Consider the following 23,759-nt stretch of genomic DNA (forward strand, 5'->3'; position numbering starts at 1 on the left):
CTCAACATTTCTGATGCTGTCATGAGCGAGACCCAGAAGGCAACAAAAGGCCTCTGAATCATCTTAACCTTCTTTACTTTAGACAGGCTGCAGTATCACCTCATTTATATTTAAATAACACCAAAAAAGGCAATCTGATCTTCTACCATAGAAACAGAATTTTATAGCTCGCCCTCCCTGAATTCTTCCACCTATCAGTTGCTTAAACACAGAACTGAAGCCTCAAATACCCTGGTTTTCAATTCAACTTTCTTTAAAGACTCGAGGAGAACTAAAATTGAACTTTAGGAGTTCAAACACAAAAAATATCCCATTTTTTATTCTTGCCAGCACAAGAAACTAAGCTGAGGTTTACTGCTGAAAAATCAAGTGCTACTACCTCAGTTTTCTTACTACTGAAATTTTCTCAATATTGAAACATTCCTTGGGCTTATGTGCAAAGTGTTCAGATTCCCCACATGGCCTGATGGAGAGTGCTTTCATCCTCCTCAGTCTGCCTCTGGAGTGGTTCCATATGTATTCCCTTCTGTAACCCTAGTTCTCACCTTATGACCGCCAAAGAGCTGATTCATGTACTGCTAACCTGAACTCAAAGCTGGATTTGTAGGTGCCTCTTGTTCCAATATATGTATTTCTGTAAAATACGTTGAAGAAATCTGACAGCATTATAGAACATCAGATCTTAACGAGAGAGCTCACTGTATGAAAGCATTCAGCTGGCACTTTAGGCCTTCAGTTCAATGATCCCACAACATCACAGTCTTCGGAAGCGGTGCTGTAGTTCAACTGAGTTTCCTCCACACACACCCCCCCACCCCACCCCCCTTCCCAACCCAGAATAGTCTCAGGGTCTAAAAAGCAGCACTGACTTTGAACAAGTAGTTTTCATTCCTGCCAAGATATAAACTGATTTAGCCAACAAAAATCCACACTAGCATTTTCACAGGTCCTTGGAGATTACTGATAAAAATGCCCTTAAAGTGAATTCAGTAATTCAGGCCTAATAGCTTTTCTTAAAAAACATATTTCTAGTTTTCAAGTTAATTTTCAAAATTAACACTACTTAAAACACCTTCAAGTATTGGGGACAATAAATTAATCCCTTTTTCCAAGCTGTTTATACAATTTTCTCTAGAAATTTTGTCATGGTAACTGAAACGAAGCACTAGCCTGAAGCAATTTCTGCTGGGTAGAGCAGGGAGGTTAAACGTCTGTATGCATTACTGAAACCAACTCAGTTTTAAATTGCTACAGTACACATACCCTCATATCAGCTATCTTAATACAAGCCTGAAGTTAACTTAATCACTAGTCTAGTACTTTAGACAAGGAAATCAGCTTTATAGGCTTCTGGGTATTTCATCACAACCCTAGGCTAACATTCCATCATTTCCACATTCCTGTCCATTTTTTATTAACTAGAAACAAGAACAACTCAAATGATCAGCCTGTAACACAAGTCAGTGCAACATATTATTTAAACTTTTGTACATTTTTTTTTTCCCATAAGAGTCAAAAACCCTTGACATATGGTGCTTGGGACTTTACAGAACTAAGAATTGGGCAGAGTAGATGAAAAAGATAAATTCCACATTTGCACTCAACCTGATGCATTAAAAAAAACCTATCAAACAGTGCAGGAGGCCTAAGGAAAAGCAACAGTTTTCTACATATTCTGCTCAGCAAGATTGAGTCTCAAGTGTTCTTGTCTCTATCTTCTGAGTCACAAGAAAAATGACCCTGTTGCCCCGGTCAATATTCAACCTAAAAGCAAGAGTGGAACACAGTGAAGTAACTAAGAACTCAAGGGCTGCTTCAAGTACAAAGAGCAGAAAGGAAAGGAAAACGATTAAGTGTTGTAACTTGTGAATTGTTTATGATTTTGAAGCATATTTCTTCAGTTAAAAACCAGCAGTAAGTTCCTGCCAAAGCTGAGAAATCAACTCATTGTAACTGCAAGTAGGCAGTTTCCCATGGCAACTGCAAAAATTTTGTGCAGGATCCAAGTTTTCATTTAAATCCTCTGTATTTTCAAAAATCACTTACTTTCAGACCACTAAATAAATTAACATAACCCTGTCTCATTCAGCCTGTCAGAGAGACTACTGCTGCTGTTGCTCAGTGGTTCAGCAAATTCTGACCATTCCAGTAGTTTTCCAACTGCAGCCCGAGTGGAACGCAGTTGTCTGTGGAAAACTGAATAGAAGCAAATGACCTAGATTTATTGTATGGGACAACTACTTTCCTCTTCGAGAATTTCAGAAGATCTAGAAGTCTTTGGTTTTTGCTTAATGGCTGGGAGTAACTGAATTCGACAAGCCTTTCTACTGATTATCTTTGTGTTCATGGTAAGAGATATTTAATAACACTTTTTTGACACTTTTTTTTTATTCCACATTCTCTAAATTTCATAACCTGGAGCAACAAGGAATTTTCTCCCAGATGTCATCTTTCTACCTTGTATGCTTTGTAGAATATTTGGGACAAGACGTCTTCACATCTTCCTCTTACCATGTTTTACTGAAACAAACGGAAATAGAAAGAAAAAAAAAAAAAAAATCACAAGAAATCCTGTAGCTGATGATTAAAAAAAAAAAAAAAATCAAGTTAATAGATGTTGAGAAGGAAGCTTCTTGAATACAGGAAGTTAAATCTCTGTGGAAGAGGCTGCAGACATCAGGAGCAAGTTTTCACTGCTCTTCTGGATCCATATGTAGTCTTTGCTATTAGTTTTGCTTGCCACATCCATCTGAGCTTCAGTATTTAAAAAGCTGAAAAAAGGTTATTCAAAGAATTTCAGCATAACACTCCCATTCAAATACCCTCACCAGTTTATCAAAAGAGGCATCTGTTCTGACGATATCACAAGTCTCTCCAGTTGGCATTTTGCAGCAAGTTCTACAACCAGAGCAGGCATGTGTAGATGTCCATGTATGTTTAAAATGGGTATCTACTCTCATAGAAGCCTCAACTCCTAACGATAACACTAGTCTATACAAGTTAAGAAAATTAATCATGAATCTGATGTTCGATTTTGCCTGTCTTGATCTAGTATTTACAGTACTCTGAAAAGCTTTTATAAGCACTCCTACACTTGTTTTGGCTTAAGCCAACAAAGAAGGTACTTAACAAGCATACTTTTCAGGTTTTGTTAGCGGTAAACAAGTATCTGGCTTATCCACCATAATCAAATGCAATCTGAAGTCCTTTGTCTCAGTCAAAAGAATACTGTTCCAGAAACAACTGCTAAATAAACTGAACTACTGAGCCATCTGTGCTTCAGTTGTTGTATCAGCGTTTTTAGAGACAAACAAACCTGACACATGAGTTGTTCTGTAGAACAGTAATGAACCTACTGTTTCCTAGCTACAGCTTCTAGAAACTTGTGCTACAATCCCAGCTTCAGAGATGTGTGAAATACGTGCATCATTGAAGACAGCTATTCACCACCCCACCCCCCCCCCCATCATTAGTTAGATTAAGACTTGAGTGAGAAATAGTGGAAACTACTCACTATTTGCATTAGCAAGTGATGAAACAGGAATGAAGGGATCAGTTTTGCAGCTTCTTTTAGCTGTTATGATTTCCTATTTAAAAGTTTTGTCCAAAAGCACTCACTTCTCAGGCAACAGCTCACAGTAACGGTAGCAACTAGTTTTGACAGAATAAGCTGTTGCAGACACAGGTATTATTACTTCTACCAAGAGACTCTCTGTCCAGACTACTACTTTAATTGATGAATGTTAGTGCGCTAAATATTCTAGATCATGAACCGAAAGAGTCCATCATCAGACACACTTTATAAGCTACCTCTGCTTAGGAGAATTGTTAGTATTTGGAATTAAATTTGAAATGCTTCAGTTATAGCGCCAGGCCTTGTCTACCAGCCCTGATACACAAAACCAAAACCATTTAACCACTAATTCATAAGGAATCATGAATCACAGACAGACTTAATGACTGTATGCCTTAACTTGACATAAAACTAATGTTCACTCTAAAGAGGTATGTTAAGTAATGTATCCATTGAACACAGCGCAGCGTCCATTTTCACAAGCAACACTGAGCTGGCCTAAAAGGATTTTTCCTCCAGAAGTGATTGGCCAAACTCCATGTTTTAACAGTGCTTCATTTTGATCGCATTTGGATGATACCCACTCTAAAGGTACACCAAGCAGAAACTATTCCAGACCACATGGGTGCCAGTTGATTGCTAAGCAGCAGACACTGACCATACTTAAACCAGCAATCAGACAGGGTCTCAGTACCATACCACCAGCAGACTGACAACAGATGACACTATCAGAACAAAAATCCACAAAATGCCTGTTCATGTAGTTTCGCACAAACTCAAGTTTAACATGTCAGATCATCTAGTCATGGAATTCTGAAAGCGAGTTTGGACAGACAAAAATACACTGTACTGTGTTTCACTTCCTTGGTGCCACTAAGTTTGTGCTACAGTAAAATATTAAATTCAAGGATAAAGCAATCCAAAGGTTTAGTAATAGGATTTAGGCTATTTCCATCATTAGATCATTGCTCCAAAAGTTAACCAGCTGAATAAAGAATAAAAGCTATTATCATATAATCTCCATTTATTTGCTAGCTCTGATTTAAAGCATTTTCAGGTACTGTTAAGAGCCCCAATATCAACATCTGTATTATAATTCTCAGCACGCGCTGTCCAAGGAATGCACAGGAAGTGACTGTTTTCCTTCTAGGAGAACAGTAGGTGCCAGACATTGGGTTTCAGTTTCAACAGATGCCAGCTTGATATTTTGACTTCTATGCATGATCTAAAAACTAACAATACTAAAAAAACCCACACCACTCAATAATAAATGAGTTTTCAAAGTTAAGGTTGTACTCTGTCATGAAGATGAAAGGATAAACTGGAAGATGAGTATATCTTTCAAATAGTACAACTATAGTTAAAAAAAAAAAAATACTGAATTTAAGTGTTACAATTGGGGCTTAACATTGTAAGCATGATTTACTTTTCTAGAATCTTAATAAAGGATATGTCCAAGGCAAGATCAAGTGTTCTGTCAAACCCAAAGCAATGAAGCTTAGCTTCTAAGTAAGTTTTTTTATAAGATTAACAGGCATTACTTTCCTGTGCACACTGAGTTTACATTTTCTTCACACAGCAATGCATAACAAGATATGAAATATCAAAAGCAGTATTAATGAGTTCTGGAGGTTTTGTGCCCTAATGCAGATTTTTGTTGACATGCTGAAGCAGTTGATGATTAGAATCATGCAAAAACAAAACATGGGAGCAAAAAATTTGATCAGAAAAGCTATTTTTAAATCCATAAAATATGTGCTTCTTTCTAAGCAGTATATATGTAAAAAAAAAAAAAAAAAAAAAAAGCATTAACATGCATAGAATGGCTCTGTAAGCCTATTACATACACTCATTCAGCTTCACTGAAATACTTCAATTAAACCTTACCAATATTGATATTGCACTTTTATAATTTAAATAATCCATCTACAAAAGTTAAGCTATTTTCTCCAGATTTCACCAGCAATTACTGTTGAAAATGCTTTAGTAAATACAGTCTACTAGCTTGTCACAAGAACAGAACTAAAGACTGAATTTTATGTTATGTGCTAATTAAAGGAACATACTTCGAAATTATATGTATTTACTGTTGAGTTACCACCTCCGAGACAAATACATTTAACAGATAATTAATGCTTTATTAGAGGCCAAATTCAAGGTTTTTAAGCCATGCTAAATATCCATCCCTTTAGCCAAGGAAGAGTTAATACTATTATTGAAGTTTCTGAGAAGTCAACAATCCAAGAAATAAAGATTCTCCCAAAGGCGTCACTTGAATAAAAAGGATCCTGTGAAATTTTTTATATAGGGCATACAAAGAAATGCAGATTTCACTTCACAGGAACATTCCTGACCCATCTTTTTTATGCAATGACTTGAAAACTCCTCCTCTCAATTGCATCACCTGAATCAAGTACTGGAATTGGTTTTGAACAGCCATAAAAATAATTTTTAAACATTTATTGCCTATGGTATTTGCATTCATAGCATCATTAACAAATCAGTTTAGAAGAGATATGCTGTTGGTAACTGTTCTATGGACAGCTCTCTATCTTTTGTCTCAAATGGCCTTCCAGCTCATCTTTCCTCCTTGAAGCTAATCATTAATTTATAGGCCACAAGTGTGTTAAAAAGCAAGTTCATAAAACTGGAGTTTGGGGAAAGAAAGTATCAGTCATTCAAAAATAATTATCAAGACTTGATCTTCACCCATAAGAAACTTTGAGCACACAGTTCTGTTTTATAAACTGACTCCATAATTAAATATACTTCAGAATATTCTTTGAACTTTGGCTGGAAGTATAACAGGCAAATGTCCAGAATACCTTTCTAGTGATATTTCGGTCTGTTCAGCTTATTAGCCACTGCATGTAATTACTCTACTTGATTTTCAAAGTATAGCTGAAGGCTAAGTAAAATGATTTCACCATTTCCCTTTTGGCCTGTAACCGGTGGGGAAGGCAGCAAAGTATATAAGCAAAGACAAAAATCTAGACCATATTCTAATTCTTGTTGCAGCAAGAAGGTTACAAAAAGTCTTTCTTTGGAGAAATGCAATAACCCTTGGCATATTATGTAGCTGTATTGAACTACAGAATTACACTGCATACAAAAGACTAATAAAGACCATAAAAACTGGCAAAGTGTGTAAGACCACCAACACCCAAGTCCCCCAACCTACTTCAAAGTCTTATTCGTGTGCCTATGCATTATGAGTTAGAAGACCATATTTCTCTTTCCCATACCACTCTCCCTCATCCAGATTTCAACTGCTTTCACAATAACATCAAATTATTTGCTGTCCTTTATTAAAAAAAGAACAAACCAAACAAAAAAAAAACACACCAAAAAAAGCCCAACATACACTAGTACATTGCAGCCAAACTGAGAATTAAGAACTGTAGCCTGTTCAATAGGACTTATTAATAGTGATTGCTCTCCAAGTCAGAGAGCTACAGATCTTCACTGTGTGAGACAGCAACACAGATACTAGTCCCTGAAATATTTAAAGCAAACTATTGTTTCCTTCCCTATCTCTAGGATGCGATTGCAGAATTTGCCATTGGTGGTCCCAATCAACATAGGCTTTAGCATCGATTTGCAGTAAAAAGAGACAACAGCATATCCAGCATCCAGTAAAGTTTTCGAGCTCTTTTTAATATGAGCAGTGCTAATTTGTGCCTGCCCTTCGACATAACAAGCTAAAGCAGAAACATATCTAATGGTACAAAACTGCTGAATCTGCAACTTGTAAGAAAAACAGTTGTTGTATAACTGACTGGTCAGTTATGGGCACTTATTAATTCCAGCAAATGCTTTTGTCCTAGTAATATGAGATGTGTCTACACAAGTGAAAACTGCCTCTTTCCACAGAATTCTATTGGCTGGTAAATACAACATTCAAGGTGGAGCTTTTGCTGGGTGGGGTGGGGGCAGAGAAAGAAGGGGGAGAAATTAAAAGTAACTTAATACAAACCTTCAACTTCAGAAGTGTGCAAATTAGCTACAAAGAAGTAACTTTGTTCACACTTTTGTCTGGGTGCATATTCAGAAGTAAACAAAGCCATAAAAAAAGCTGCTAAGAACACTTGGCTGGGGATGAATATATATATATAAAAAAAAAAAAAAATGTGTGACTGTGACTTAAGGAATACAATTTTATACATCCCCTGGCTTTCTGCATCTTTCCTAAATTTTCTCTTCCAGTCTTTCATCTACACCTTCAAAGTGTCATTCAGTCTCAAAAATTCTTGGACTTGAGAATCCTGCATTTATGAGTCCACTGTGTTCTGCTTAAACCAGGGTACAATATTTGACCTTCAAGTCCTGATACCTTAACAGCTATGCATATACTCCTTCAGAGTATACATATGGAAGTTGCTTGGTTTATTGTGAACTGTCCAGGAGATTCCTTATTTATGCCTTTTGACACTACTACAAGATCCATTCATTCAGTATTTTTACTTATGTGGCCTGTATGACTCACCAGTTCCACAGTACCCAAGTCAACACTCAATGCATAATCTTCACAACTAACACAACTTTCCACATATCGTTCCAAATGGAGACAGAATACAAACCACTGCAGAACTGTTCTCTTTGACTTTTAGAAAGTTTAGCTCACCTTCCGTATCGTATGCCCTCCTGTTGAAATCAAAATTAACTGCATTGGAAGACAAGAGCTAAGCTTGAAAAACAATGATTTAGTAAAGATAAAATGATACAAGAGGCAAAACTGAGTTTAGAATAAGGGAGGGTGGGAAAGTAAAAAACAGTACTAGAAGTAAATATTTTCTTCACAGCACTGAATTCTCTGCTTGTTATTCATAACCTATTCCTAAGTTTGTACTGTCATACTTAGTAATGCATATGCTAAAGACCACCAACTCAGACAAAACAGGATATATTCACAGCAGAAATAAAACTCACTTTCAATTTAGGGAATGGAATACATTAGTAAAAATTTCAGCAGCAAAAGTTTAAATTCAATGTCTTATTTAAATCTGATTTTGATCTCACTATTTTTTCCAGCAAACACTGATTAGATACAGGCCAAATCAGCACAATAAGAACAGCTCAAACAGAAACAAGTACTTCTTTATGCTTAAATAAAAAATTAAGACAAACATGAGTCACACCCTTAAGCAATCTCTTAAAGCCACCAAGAGTTTCAGAACACAAAAGCCAAATGAATGAGTGAAGTGATCAAAGGCCTGACATCAACATCTCAGAAAGATCCTACTACATTTAGCAGTTCCAGATTCATGATCAGACTTATGAACTCCATTTATATTCCAGATGAAAATTGCCTCAGAATCAGTTATAATTGTACCTCCACAAAAAGGACAGATTTGAGAATTCTGGGATGTTCATTCAGTCGGCGAGTCATACATTCCACTACAATGCCAGGTTTACAGGTGAGCTTGTTACTCCATGATGTTCCTATAAACTACTCCAAGAACTGACGCACAAACTATTAATTGTGAGCAATTCTTTGCCATGTGTCCTCAGACTCTTTTGAATCAGACTGGGGAAATTAATGAGCCATCCTGAATAGGAGTTTCTCATCAACCTCATACATCTTATTGTACCCACGATTAAAAAGTTGCTTCCATGATGTGGTGTTCTGCATGGTTTTCTAGGACATTCACGGCATTTTAGTCAAGAGTAACTCTACCATGGATATTGAATCTCTTAACAGCAGGTTATAGTAGGAAGCAACTGTCTTGTTTCTTAAAATAAGGGTTTAGGTCATCACGTTCAAATTTACAAAATCTAAATTGAACACCAAGTTTAAGTAGAACTAAGCAGTAAAACAGAACTGTATCGTTAGGAATCACACTCCAGCACATCCAACAATAATAAAGAGGAAAGTAACAGAAGGCCTAGAATACTCCAGATAAAGAAAACCCCATGTAGTACATGTATTGGCATAACACTGAGGAATTACAATACAGGGACATCCAAGGGGTTCCACAGAGGATAAACACAGTTCAGCAGCTCCCAGGTCAGTGCTAGTCCCAATATGCTCCCGGAAAAAGTACTGAGGTATACTTATACTGCACCATAATCCAGCAAGGCTTCCAAGCTCCCTGTCACTTAAGAGAAAGAAAACTGCTTCTGAACCAAAGGCAATCCAGTTATCAATGTAGCCATAACAATGAAGTGCACTCCAGCATTGGACAGAGCAAGACAAGGTGAATTTCAATGCATCCATGGTATGGTTAATCTGTAACTCAAGTAATCCGCATATATATGATGGCCATTTTAAGTGTTCATTTTCATGTAGTTTGTTGCTGAAGGAGTAGAAGTCATTTCAATGGACACTCAAAGGAATAGAGGTTACCCCTCAACAGTTAAAAGCTATTTATTTCTCCATTCTAAGCATTCTTCTTGCAGACATTTTTAAGTCTCTTCTTTCTTAACACAGACCTTAATTTTACCCCTGATGACTGCTATCTCTATTTCAAAAAGGTATTTCTAAACAATGCTTTTGTTTTAGTCCCTCCAGTTAGTTTTGCAGTAGTCAAGTTTTCCTGAATTTCACAAGACGTATTCAAATACCATTATATCCCAAAGAACTGCAATACTATTTGTAGTATCACAGTTTTGTGAAGGAGGCATAGGTAGTTGCTGTTTTCTAGCTGAGTTATTGAAGGTCTTCTAGGGATTTGGTTTTGTTTGCTTTGTTTGTTTGTTCTGTTATTTAACAAAAAAACCAAAAAACAACTCTACACCAGAAATGTCTACTAGGCAAGCACAGCATATACATACTTTCTAAAAACAACATTTGTTTCACAGCCTACCATCACTTCAACCTCCTTGTTCTCTCAGCAGTAAAAATGTAGTGCTTTCGGTTTGGTTGACTGTCCTATCTTCTTATACTATTAGGCAGGTTGATTCACCAAACATAACTGTAAACACTGGTATGTTCAGGAAGCAACACTGTAGGGGATTACAGCAGCTCATGAAGTGAGGAATTCTCAGTTAAACTATGGGAGATTAAATTACATTAGAAAAAAAAAAAAAAAACAAAAAAAAAAACAAAACCCACCACATTTATTGTAACCTCTTCCTTACAAATCCAAGTTTATCTTGCAAAAAACTTTGTGCCTAGTGACTGAACAGGAATTGCACTTTGCCTAATAAATCTACTGCTGGTTGGAAACCTTACATGTACAAGTTGATAGAGAAGTCTTTTTCAGCAACTGTACAGCTTATCTCATTCCACAGGGAAAGGACGATCAAGAAAAGGAAAGAGAGCAAACACCATTCATGTTAAGAAGTTCTGCAGGCTTAATATACCTTGCTCTTCTTCTAACCCCCAGCTTCTCCCCTTGAGGGAACTGAATCTCTCCAATCTGCGTGGGTCCTCCTCACCCATTTAACTGCACATTTGATTCATCTGTTCCTATGAAAGCTTCTGCTTTCTTAAGGAATTTTAAAAATTTGAGTGGATGTACGTGGGAAGAGTGCAGAATTCCTTCAATCCCTTCAATTCCTGCAAAGACACCTCTGAAGCCAACATATGCTGGTTATATTCAAAAGGAAGACATCAAAGAAAGAAACAGTAAAAACTACTTTTTAATCTAGTCATCATAAAAATAGATGACACCATACTTAACTGCCAGCATAACACACTGACTGCAGTAGTTCAATAGAAATTAACATTTACCATAAAGGAAAAGTTGACACAATTACAAGTCAAGAAATGTAGAGACTAATACGATGTTTCTTACAAAAAAAAATAAAGAAGTCTTATAGGACTGTTCAAACTATACAAATAACCTTTCACACTTCTATTGAGTAGAAGCCAACAATGTCTTCCAAATGCATAGGCTGGCAGCAAGCTCTTTGCTAAGCAACAAAGCACTACCACCATTTGGCATTTGTCTGTTTCGTTGCCACCCCTCAGAACTACTGTTTCTATGCAAGATTTTCTGAAGAAAGTATCTTTAGAAGAATGCAAGATCTCCTTACATAGAAATAGATATAACGCAAATGGAGCCTCTTCCTTCTGCCTCTCTCCTTTCTTTGTCCAAGAACTGCTGAAGTGGCAGAAAAATTCTCTACTTAAAGCGGGTAAACCATGTCATTGACAAGCAAGGCTTTCACATTATACTTTTAAGTTTCACCTGCTCTTTAAATCAAAGTCTGAGAGCCATTAAGCTAGCTTCCTCTTGGTACCCACTAACCAAACCTGAGATGGAAAGAGAGATACAAATGACTCCAAAGACAGAACCTCCACGGCTTATTACTCAAAAGTGAAGAAAAGTCATGACTGATTATCAGAGTTGAACTCCTGTAGCCCCACTTTATACAATTATTTTTTAAGTGCCCACAGTCGTCCAGTCAGCATTTCAAGCCCTGCCATTCAGATATGAAACAAAATCAGAGGTCAAACCCTTTATGTTTGAATTGGCAGCAAAACTGCAAGATTATAGTTAAAAGCTGTATTGTTTCCCGTCAACTAATGAGGAAACAAGACTACAGCAAGTAACAAAACAAATGAGAAGTTGGAAACCAAAAGTTTCAGGAAGACAGACAAGAAAGAATCTTATGAAGACTGTAAGATATACAAGACTGCCTCCCACACTCCAGGGAGAGGAAATTTCTACTATTGCAAAGTTTATATAAGTAAAATTCCTGAACATTAAATCATACTTAGAACAGGAAAGCAGCAGGGAGCAGAAGCCATATAACTGATAAGGAAGACAGTCAAAAGAGAACATGCAGCATTGAAAAGATACTCTTCTGAGAACTGTAACTATCAAAGCATGATTTGCCCTCACGTATTTCTTTACTTTAGGAACCAAGAATGTGAAGTTTCAACTGAGGCTTGTCCTGAGTCAGGACTTACAGGAGTTCTCTTGCCCCTCCTCAACGCACATTTCCTGTTGTGCAGGAAAATATCAGCTCATTCTTGTACTCTTTTCTTCCCTGAAGGTACCTCCTTCTACATCATTTAGTTTCACAAAACCCCCCAGGATCCACCTGTACCCCTGTAAATCTTACCAAAAATTAGCCAAAAAATTAACAACCCGTTAGGAAGGAAGAAGGTCAGTCAAAACTTGCTCATATAAGCTTTGTTTCCACAGGAAACCAGGCTAAAAGTTTACTAGCCTACAATCTGTCAAGAAAATGTAATGGACTGAAAAGAAAACATTACATTTCTTGTGTTACTGGCAAGTACAATGCTTAACAGCTGATGATAGAAAGCATATTTGCAAGTGGGGGAAAAGAATGAACAAGATTAGGTCACAAATAAGCAGAAAATTCCCATAGTTTATTCATCTTCTATGTTACAAGCAGTTCTAAAATCTAAGACTGTAGGCCTCCCTTACTGTATTCATCTAACCACATACAGTATCTCTCTTTTAAGGATTTCTATATCATTAGTGCAGTTAGATGATGCCCTTCAACCTCTTTACTACAGCACCATCCAGGCTGGCTCAAGCCTCTTTCAGTAGCAGATGGAACTACGTATTTGACTTTGTGCTGAAGCACATGAAGAGTGATCACATAAATCCATTTGCTACATAAATTGCAGTGCCACTCAGGAAGAGTGGGAATATAGAAAAAGCTTTATAATTAGTACTGCAGTAATCTCGTAGATATAAACTGGCTTAAGATGGTTACTGCCAAAGTTTTTGCTTCAGCAATAGATACAACAAGGATCCATCAATCACTACTATGCAGTAAGGTCTCTAGATATATATATATATATATGGAATTCCTGTAAAAGCTGTAGCAAGAATCCAAATCTGCTGCTGAAATGCTCTGGAGGCCCCAGAAGCTGAGAAGAAGGCACATCAATGTAGTATCCAACTTTAATACACAGACATAGGTACACAACCTGTAACAAAAAGCTGAAGTGGGATAATTATGTTATCCCCAGTTATTATCTCTAGCACTTTACAGACACAGCAGAGCATGTGAGTGCACAGTTACGTCGATGCAAAGTCCACCAGCATAGCTGAAACTGTCAGAGAAGACTATTCAAGTTAAGATGTTGGACTTTGTACTAAAGCAGCTGGTAGTGCTTGTACACATTTCTTTTTGCCAAGGGCACTACAAGTCTGGGTAACTTTCAACCAACATTGACAACTGGAGTAGGAAGAACTTAACTCAGTGCAGCAAGATATGTCAGCATGTGTCAAGCTTGCAAAGACAATTATTATCTTGTTTCTAGATCTAAATAATTACAGCTAAATTACATATAAGCCTCTGCTCTGATGTAACAGTTTCTAGACAGTGTTCCTGAACACTAAGGATTCATCGAAGCAGAATCTTGCCCTTGTGCACACGCACTTTTCCCACAAACCTCATTTGACAACCGAAGACAAAATGAGGACAGAATCCAGCCTCCAAATAGTACAACGTACCTGAAGACTTTTCACCCATTATACAGGTTTCTGCTATTTCTGCAGCATTTGCCCTACCCAGATATCAGAACACTTCACAGAAGGTTAATGAACAAAGCCTCAACACAGCCGGTACCTCAGCATCACCCTATATTAAGGATGAGCCCTGAGGCGCAGAGGATAATCAAACCGTGGCCACACATACGCATGTACATGTAAGATGAGCGATGCAGGATTAGGATAGTGGCTGTCAATCCAGAAAGTTTCACGTACTGACACATAATAACTTCACCAGCACGCATGAGGGTCGGCCGGGGGGCGGGAGAGGCGCAGGGCGGCGGGTGTGAGGAGGAGGAGGAGGAGGAGGAGGAGGAGGAGGAGAAGGAGGATGAGGAGGAGAAGGAGGAGGAGGAGGAGAAGGAGGAGGAGGAGGATGAGGAAGCCCCGGAGCCGAGCTGGCCGCGAGGAGGGGGAGGGGAAGCGCGCCCCACACCCCGGACCCTCACCCCCGCGGGAAGTTCCTCAAGAGCCTGTCCCCAGGCAGGTCGCGGCTCCCGCCACCCACTCCCGCACCCCCAGCCCCACTCGGCCGAGCCCCCGAGGGGGTGCTCGGTGGACCGCCCTCCCTCCTCAGCCCGCAGCGCCGCCTCGCCCACCCCAGGCCCCCGCCGCCGCCGCCGCCTACCTTGGCCACATAGTCCTTCACCTCATCCAGGTCTCCGTTCTTGAGGGCCCACATGAATTCCTTGTCCGACATCGCGGCCGCCTGGCAGAGACGCGGGCGGGCGAGGCGGCGAGGGGCCGGCAGCACCTCCACGGGGCGAGGGCGGCGGCGCGGAGGGCGGGAGCCCCTCCCCCGGCTGGCGGCAGCTCGCTCGGGGCCGGCCGGCGGTGGGGCGGGGCCGCGGGCCGGCGGCAGCTCGCGCGGGCGGGGGCCGAGCGCCGCGGGCGGCGCTGGGCCGACCGGAGCCGGGGGAGAAGGGCGGGGGGGCGGGAGAGGGGTAAAGGAGAAGGGAGGAAGAGGGGGGGAAAAAAAAAGGAAAAAAAAAAAAAAAAAAAAAAGCGGTTTACTCGCGCGCGGCGCTTCCGCTTCCGGTTGCCACTCCGCTCCCCCGCGGTACCGACACCCCCACGCGGGAGCGGGGCGCGGGGGTCTCAGGGCGCATGCGCTGCCCGCAGGCGGCCGCCGGAGCCGCTGTGCGCATGCGCCCCCACTCTAAGCGTCGCCGGCATCCTGGAGATATCGGGGGGGGGGGGGAAAGGGGCGACAGCGCATGCGCCCGGAGATCCCGCGGCCTCGCCTCGGCGGCGGCCCCGCCCCCGGCTGCCCGCCGGTTGCCATGGTGCCGCGGCCTGCGGCGGGGCCCGCCAGCCGCCTCGCCCGCGGGGCGCCGTGGGCTGGGAGGGGAGCCCTGTGAGGCTCAGCCTGACGGTCACCTCACCCGGTGCCCAGGATCTTGCCGAAGATGTCCGTGGGGCGTTGTGTCTCCGCCCGGGAGGCTGCGGGCGGGACGCGCTGGGCACCGGGGGGAGCTGGCGGCGGCGGCGGGCCGCTGGCTTCTGCCTCCAAACCGGCTGAGTTGGACTGTGTTGAAGTATCTGTTCCCCCTGAAGGCACCAAGTGTCTAAATAGCTGTTCTACAAAACCCGAGGCACTGAATCACGCTGTGAATAATTATCATAATGCTTCCAAAACATGAGCGGGGAGACATGAAAGGAAGTATGTGATAATTAATTAATATGATGTTGGCACTCAGTGGTTGCATCTGGTTTTCGAAACCGCATGATTTGGGTACGGACCATGCAGCCTGTTGTGTGAATCACGCTCGACTGCAAACAGGCAGCAGCTCTTCCTACACCCCCTCTGGCAGGCAGCGGGGCTAGAGCTGCTCTGCTGTGACTGTACCCAGCCTGGCAACAGTGGGAAAATGGCCAGACACTCTGCAAGGCCAGCAATGCTCTTACGGATGAGAAGGAGGGGGGCACTCCGCCATACAGCCAAAGAAAATAGGTAAGGGGGGGTTTGTGGTGCCCTCGTCACTACAGCTCGTGATTTTTTTCTGTGTTTCCTTTGTATTTCCGAAACACAGAAATGTTAAGTACGTAGGGATTTGCAGATTTTTGTCGGATTACATGGTACTTAATTGAAATAGTTAGAATGTTACCTCCAAGGAGATAAAAATCTACAACCTTTCGGGTTGTATTGATTACTGATTTCACTTATAATCAGAAGTTTTGGAACACATGAGTTTGCCCTTGTTCCTTTTCCTAATGTCATTACAGAAAAAGAAAACAAAAAACTGTGAAAGTCAAACCATCAATTGCCCTTGCAATGTTTTGTAAATGTTGCCAGTACGTGCATAAATACAATTTTTTTCAGTGCTTAATTTTCAATCTGCAGAAATGATAAGTGAGTTCAGATTTTTTTAATAAACTGAATCCAATTTCTTTTTTTTTTTTTTTAGGGAGAACAAATAATCCTGAGTTAAGTCTGATGAAAACATATTTTAAATTCTGGATACTTACTTAAGTATTTGAATATGCATCAAGGAGCCAAGATGTGACCATATTTTTTAAAACACTGCTGGACACTTCTGTTGCCATATTTGTACTTGCTAGCCTGTGAATCCAATCCTTCAATTTTACCAACAATTTGCTTGTATTATCCTTACTCCTATCTCAGCACTGAAGCAGAACAACTTTCATACTTCCCTCTTTCTCCACAAGTTCTGTTTCCTAAAGTACATGCTTTAGTCAGACATTTCTCCCCTTCTACCTGATACGTGCTCTTTGTAGAGGTACACTCATCAGTTAGCTTCACACCCAAATTCTAAATGGCTTTTGTCTGCTTGGTGACTAACACTGGATCCCTCAGGCATGCATCCAAAAAGAAAACCCCATACCTGATACCATTTTCTAACTGTGGGATGCTGTCATGCATGCCTTAAAAGCTGCATGTACTGCCTTAGCCCTTTTTTTTTCCTTCTACTTTTTTCAAGCTTAATTCCAACTCCCCGAAGTCTGTTTGCAGGTAAGAACTTTGGTTCTTAGGCGTACTAATCAGAAAAAAAAAAAAAAAAAAGTGAAAGAAATGTAGTGAATAAACGTTTAGCAAAGGAATTTCTTAAATAGAATTTTTTTTCTCTTGCTAGGAATATAAAGTTACAGTTATGTGAAAAGAAATGGAGTACTAAACATACAATGTCTGTAAGACTTGTGTTTGATTCTAATCCTTAAACTAGGAATGGCTTTTATACCTTGTCTGTCTTGTAAGCAGTAGTAGAAACACTTTCCATTTGTGGAAAGGATCTTTGTACTGTCTTCAACCATACTAGCCAAAGCTCTAGGCCGGCTGCAATTTCACTGTTTGGAGAATTAGTACATCATCGAGAGAGAGTCCTAATTGTTAGCCGTAGAGTTTACTCTGGCTTCTTGGATATAAGCCTTTACCTGGTGACATTCCACACTTCAGAATAGTAATTTAGTCTCATCAGCAGAAGTTTCAACACAACATACAAGTCACACTCCTGAACAGTTACAGTATAAAGGAGACCCCTAAATAAAATGCCATTTGTATTTTGATAGAGATATAAGCCAAAGGTATTACAAGCAAGAACGAATATTATCCTGGCCAGCATAGCCTACCTTTGTATGTTCTCTATGAATCTGTGCTTCATTTTCTGGTTAAAACCTGGTTATTTCTATTCTGCATCCTCCAGAAAATTTGAGAAGAAGCATGAGGTGCATTGCCTTGTCATTCGAACAGCTGGAGGAGACGGGGAGTGATGAGTTAAGGTGTAAGAAGACTGCTAGATCAGTGAACTGTGCCTTCTCTAGCCCAGTTACTCCCACTGAGAAGAAATTCATTTATCTGCTTACTGGTCAAGCTCTGTTTTGAAGGCCTATGTAAATGCTAAAGTGTCCCATAGACTCAGGCTGACTGGAGCTTCACTTCCGTAAGGGAATCTCACTTGTGGAATATAAACATCATTATTTTTTGCACATATCTTCATATATTTGCCCACATACTTTTTCATATAAATGTTGTTTTGCACTTATCTCTTTCAACAAATAAATCGTAACTCTCTGTATTCAGTTATATAATGTTACTATTATGTAATGCATATGCCTGTAGAAATCATAAATGCAGTACACAAATAGCCTAGAATACCACACAATGCAATGAATTTAGAGATCCAAAATTTTTAAAAAAGAACAACGTAAAAATCCAAGAAGGAGACTTGAATACATACTGGTACCCTTGCAGGTTTTATTTGCAGACGTGTTTGATCTTATATTTACTATATTCCTTTTGTGTCACGCCAAACAAGACATACACAACAGCTTCTAGTTCAGCAACAATAACCAAGCAGTAATACTAAATATCATCACATAGAATGCCTTCTATTGAGGAGAAAACAATAACAGCAGACTAGATAAAGTTATGGAACTGACACAAGAAATACAGGAATAGCAGGTAAAAATTGGAGAATTAATTGGCCTTCTGTTTATTAGTTGGTTATATTTATCCTATTTGATGCAGTTGTTGAGATTACCAGAGAAGAAATGCTAATATCTCTCCCTTCGTTTTTGAATCCAGCAGCAGTTTTACTTCATCTTAACCAAAAAAGTTTTGGGCTTTGGTGCCTGCATCTCACACCTTATTGTATAGGATATGAGAGACAAGGATCTCCTAACTCCCTGAGTTCTTTCTTTACCTGTGTGACTCTTTGGTGAAATAGTTTAGTATTTGCTGACATTACTGCAAATAAATTTCTTCCTAACCTTTAGAAAACCTCTGTAAATATTTGAAAAGTAGATATATATATATAGGGCCAGGTTTTGTTTTGCCTGTGATACGAAGTGTTTCAAGGAAGGACTGGAAAGGAAAAGGAAATAATGGTTATTTTTTCTCTCCCGAGGTCAAGCAAGGCTTGCAGACAGGGAAACCCAACAATTGTTGAACATACTCGTTGTGGTACTTGAATAGCAGGGGAAGCAGACAAAGTCAGACAGATAGCTCCAGTTCTTTGGTACTTATTCATGAATGCCAATGGGGATGGACCTCGGAAGGTAATGCAGTAACTTGGGTGCCAGCCATTGGTAGTGAGAAAGGGCAGCATCTGTGGAAAGGCATCTTTCCATGGAGTGGAACTGCCTTTTCCTTAAAGGACACTATTTAGTAAACACAACCTAGCAGTCAGTTTAACACTTACTAAACAAGGGGCTGGCTCTGAAAACTGAAGCAAGGAGCGTATCAGTGTTGACAAGCACTCTCAGCAAGATCAGAAGGTGAATAATGGTTTGCAGGTTTGACCCATAAATAACGAGGCTGGGCTTATTTATTAACACAGAGTACAAATCTCCTTTTGGCTGCAGGACTCCTCTCTTTCGGTATGATTTGTAGATGCCAGTAGGTTTTTATAGTTTTCTTTGTTTAAATACCGTACCTCCTTTTATTTACAAGAGTGTGGGTATAAGTCATTATTACTGTCTTCATGACACGAACTAAAATCTTTGTGCCTTCATGCAAGAGAAGATAGCTGTTTTCTATAACCTTATTTCTCTCTTCAGGAGCAGTTCATATGAAATGGAAGTTCAAGCAATTATGTCATGATAATTTCAGTTATTTCTCTAAATTAAGATCATAAAATTATAGAAACACAGAATAATTTCAGTTGGGAGGAACCTCTGGAGTTCATCTGCTCTAATCCCTGCTCAAAGCAGGGCTAAGTTAGATGAGGTTGCTCAGGCCATTTTCCAGTCCAGTTCAGAATATCTCAGTGTGATGAAACCACAACTTTCCCTGGTAACTTGTTCCGATGTTTGACTGCTTTCATAAAACAAACAAAAAATCTGTGTATCTAATCGCAGTCTCCCTGTTGTAAATTTATATTTGTTACCTCTTATCCTACACCTACCTCTTGAAGAAGAATTTGGCTCTGTCTTCTCTCTGTATTCTCATGAGGTTAGTTGAAGACAGCAGAAAAATCTCCCTCCCCTCACCTTAACCTTGTCATCTCAGTGATGAACAAGCCAATGTCTTTGAGCTTTTTGTCATCTGTCATGTGCCTGAGTCAGTTTATCATCATGGTCATTTTCTGATGGAGTAACTCCAGTATGTCAGTGTCTTTGTAACTCTGGGGAGCCCAAAACTGGAAGCAGTACTCCCATCTTCAGCCTCACAAGTGATGACTAGAAAGGATCAATCAGTGGTTACTGATTATTCCTTTGAAGACTGAAACTACCTTTAAGCAAACTGTTGCCATGAAGGGTTAAAGACGGGCCAGTTCACCCTGGCCTGAGTGACAAGGCAGTCTCTGTTCCAAAGCAAGGGACTGTTCAGGATAGCTGAGCATCACAATCAGGAGAATTTAGCCCAAAGCTTTGCTGATGGTGCAAGAGTCTGAATAGGTTGCAGTTTGCTTTTTCACAACAGTATGGGCTTTGCAGTGCTGACAAAGGTGAAATCTTTTGCTAGTAAGCAAATGAGAGTTGGGCGCATTAGGGACTGCTACAAACAAAGAGGAAACATAAGCAACATCATTTTTCTCACAGTACTTGTTGTTAAAGTAATAAACAACAGACTGCTAAAAGTGATACCAATGTGATTTTCTGGTTAAATGAAAATAAATGATTATTGAACCTGCTCAGATGCGTAGAGATAATTCTAAATTATAATATTGTAGGTGAAATTCTGGGATTTTAGAAAAAGTTAGAAAGCTTAAATTGTCCAGCTTTATAGAGAAGAATGGCAGATAGCAAAATTCTGCCTTTTGTATAAATGACAGCTATGGAGAAAAAAAATGACGTCTATTCCTGCATTTTTACTCTAATTCAGATAAGGTGTCTGTGTGAAAGTTACAGTTCAGAAAGTGAGTCTAAATTGGTGTAACTTGTATGTTGGGTGAATGAACAACTGGAGATGTTGGGCAATACCAGAAATAAAGAAACAAAAAATGTTTACAAGTTTCAAGAGAAGCCAAAATAAAGCATTTTTTACTTAAACGTTTCTTTGTTGCCATTTGCAGTTCCATCCAGATCAATGCCTTGAGATAGCAGGCAGTTGTGTGCAATCTTCCAGTTTTTTATTTAGAGAACAGTCATAGGTCTGCTTTTAGTAGGAAACATCTCTCTCTGAAAAACCTACAAAGATGCTGCTGAACCCTTTGAGTGTCTACACAGAGAGAAAGCTGCCTCTGGAGCTTTTGCTTGTTAGACCTGCAATTTTCCACTCATGGACTGTGTACTTCAACATGTGTTAGGGTTTCCTTGCCTAAGGTGAGAACTTCCTTGGGACCCCCTTTTTTCACGGTGGCAAGATTTTGCAACCAGGAGAGATATTGACTACTGGCTTCCAAATCTTGTTTATTTTGGAACAGTCTCATCATTTTCTTTGTGCTTTAAGCACTGTCTGAAACCCTCCACTTTCAACTCAAATCACAAAATGAACAACCTTTGTTCAGCATCCCAAGCTGCAAAATGAAACTTAAACATGAGCATTTATATCACCCGCATAAAAAAGGTGAAATATGCTGTATTTCTGCTCTTTGAATGTTTTATGGAACAGTATTTATGGGTGTCGCTGTAAGCGGTAGAAGCAAATGCAACTGCCTGAGTATTGTACACAGATTTTACAGTGTATATAGTCTGTACTGTAAGCTGTCATTGTTCTAGGAAATACATAGGTTGTGATTACAAAGTATGGAATAAACCTTCTCTCATCAAAACCACAGTTTTCAAGTTTGGAATGTCCAAATCAATCATACAAACTATATATAGGGATTTTAGTGTTTGAACATTTGAAAACACTGATGAAACATGTATGTTAATATTCCGTTCAGTACCATAATAGAATTAGGACCACTGATTCCACCCTGAGATGTACCATTTCAGACCAGTATGGTCCTGGCTTTCTGTAGGTTCTTTGCAGGTTCACTGGTTGTCCTGTGAGCATGAGAGGATAAACAAAAGACCTTCAATATAATAGAGCAAAACTCATTCAGTTATGTATGTTTGTGTTGATTTAAATACTCTAATACTTTGAGGAATATTTTATATATTCTAATGTGTTTGTTAGACCAAGTCTCTGATTATAAATATAAGGGCAAGGACAATAACTTCCTTATTTTCTTGGGTTTTGCACTGTTCACTGATGATGTTTAACGAACAAGCAATAACAGTAACAGTCACGGTGCCACAGGGAGACACTGTTGTCCAAACCATCATTTCCTGTGCCTTCATTTTCGCCATCCATAATCCAATACATTTCTACAGTTCTGAGAGCCTTGAAAATCTCAGATGAAGGATGCTATATCAGTGAAAAAAATATTATAAATATATGGTTAATGGAGTTGTTCATGACAATCATTTGCTGTAAGGAATCAATTATGACTGTTATTACTTGTCTTTGGAGAAGAATTAAAAAAAAAATAGTTAGGATACTTTGTTGAAAGATAAATTTCTTCACAAAAATGGAACATGTCCTGCTTTTGCAGACTGCATCAAAAAATAAACGTGTTTGGAAACAAGCAGGAAAAGCCATAGCCGCATTACAGATACTTGTTCCATCCACAGCACTGAAAAAATTTGGTTTTCTACATTAAAAAAAAATGTTCGTTCACAACAATTATCCATATTTTTACATCATTTACATTGCAGTCATGTCTCCAGTTGTGCCTTTCTTGTAAAAATATGGACAGGGTATATCAACTAAAAATGCCGTGCTTGAGATCTCTTTTCAGTGTTTTTCAGATATCCATGTGACTTGGTGTTCAGTTTTAATCAGCAACCTTTTCCTTAATTTGAAGCAACAACTGCATTTATTTTAGATTTATCCTTTTCATTACTGATTTATTTCTTTCCTTCTTTCTTTCTTTCCATATTTTTCTCTTTCTCTGGTACATTTGCTGTTTAGTACGTTGACTATCCCTTCATATTGACAGAGGCAGAACTGTGGTAATGCTCTTACCATAATCTATTTATATAGCGGTTTGGGCTGGGTTCTCCTCCTTTTGCAAAAGGGAATAGCTTCCTTGAGTGGGTGTATATCTCTTCTTGTTACATAGATTGTATGGATTATAAAACATTTTGCTCTCAATTTGGTGAGGATCTCCAGTACAGTACAGTGTGGAGAGGTGTTGTGTTGCAATGCTGCCCCTTCCATCCTCTCAAGGCACATTTTTGCTGTATCCTCCATGGTCTTAGCGGATGGTGGGAGGAATAAATGACATCCTAACTTGAAACAGCTTAAAACTGTATCTTTCACCTTAGTGGCGCAGTCACAGAAGGCCCTGGCATACCTGTAACAGGCATTATTCCAGCACTGTGTGTGGGAATAGTGCAGGAGCCTTACGATAGTCTCGACGGGATAGCTAAGTAATGTTCAGTGTGTTCTGTCAGATTGCTTATGTCCTGTATATGTCACACTTCAGAAACATAGCTGCTAACGTTTGTGATGATAGATACAGTGACATAGTGTACAGCCATCACTGCTGTTAACAGGCTGGTAACTCTCCCGTTACCCGCATACCCTTTACACAAAAATGTTTGTGTTGCTCTTTCTCACCCTCGGAGACGCTTTGCTGGAGCGGTGGATCCAGCCCAGGTGCCTCCTCACCACGCTCACCAGTGCCTCCCAAAGCGTCTGCATTACTCTCGGTAATGGGGAAGACTGTGTGCTGTAGCCCCTCCTGGTTCTGCCACTCACATTTTATCTGTATTTTTAATTAGCCGTGCAGGTGCTAATGAACACCTTCGTTCAATTTCATAGCAGATTCGTGATGTTATCAAGTTTCACGTAACACCGAAAAGGGAAGAGT

At 39.6% G+C, this 23,759-nt stretch overlaps 1 protein-coding gene and 1 long non-coding RNA gene across 2 annotated transcripts in view; one reads left to right on the forward strand and one right to left on the reverse strand.

Annotated features, from left to right (window-relative positions):
- MTPN (myotrophin) overlaps positions 1 to 14,840 on the reverse strand; it is a 41,165-nt gene extending 26,325 nt beyond the window's left edge. Inside the window, exon 1 of the mRNA XM_042795492.1 lies at positions 14,624 to 14,840. Coding sequence (XP_042651426.1) covers positions 14,624 to 14,695 — 72 coding nt within the window. The 5' untranslated portion in view covers positions 14,696 to 14,840. The remainder of the gene's footprint in view (positions 1 to 14,623) is intronic.
- Positions 14,841 to 15,299: 459 nt separating this feature from the next.
- LOC116960028 lies at positions 15,300 to 21,906 on the forward strand. Its single transcript, XR_004406154.2, has 3 exons — positions 15,300 to 15,949; positions 16,404 to 16,969; positions 17,658 to 21,906. It is a non-coding gene; the product is annotated as an uncharacterized LOC116960028 (long non-coding RNA).
- The last annotated feature ends 1,853 nt before the right edge of the window (positions 21,907 to 23,759 follow it).

The sequence above is a fragment of the Tyto alba genome, unplaced genomic scaffold (genome assembly GCF_018691265.1).
Source record: "Tyto alba isolate M040663 unplaced genomic scaffold, T.alba_DEE_v4.0 Super-Scaffold_21, whole genome shotgun sequence".
NCBI classification, from domain to species: domain Eukaryota; kingdom Metazoa; phylum Chordata; class Aves; order Strigiformes; family Tytonidae; genus Tyto; species Tyto alba.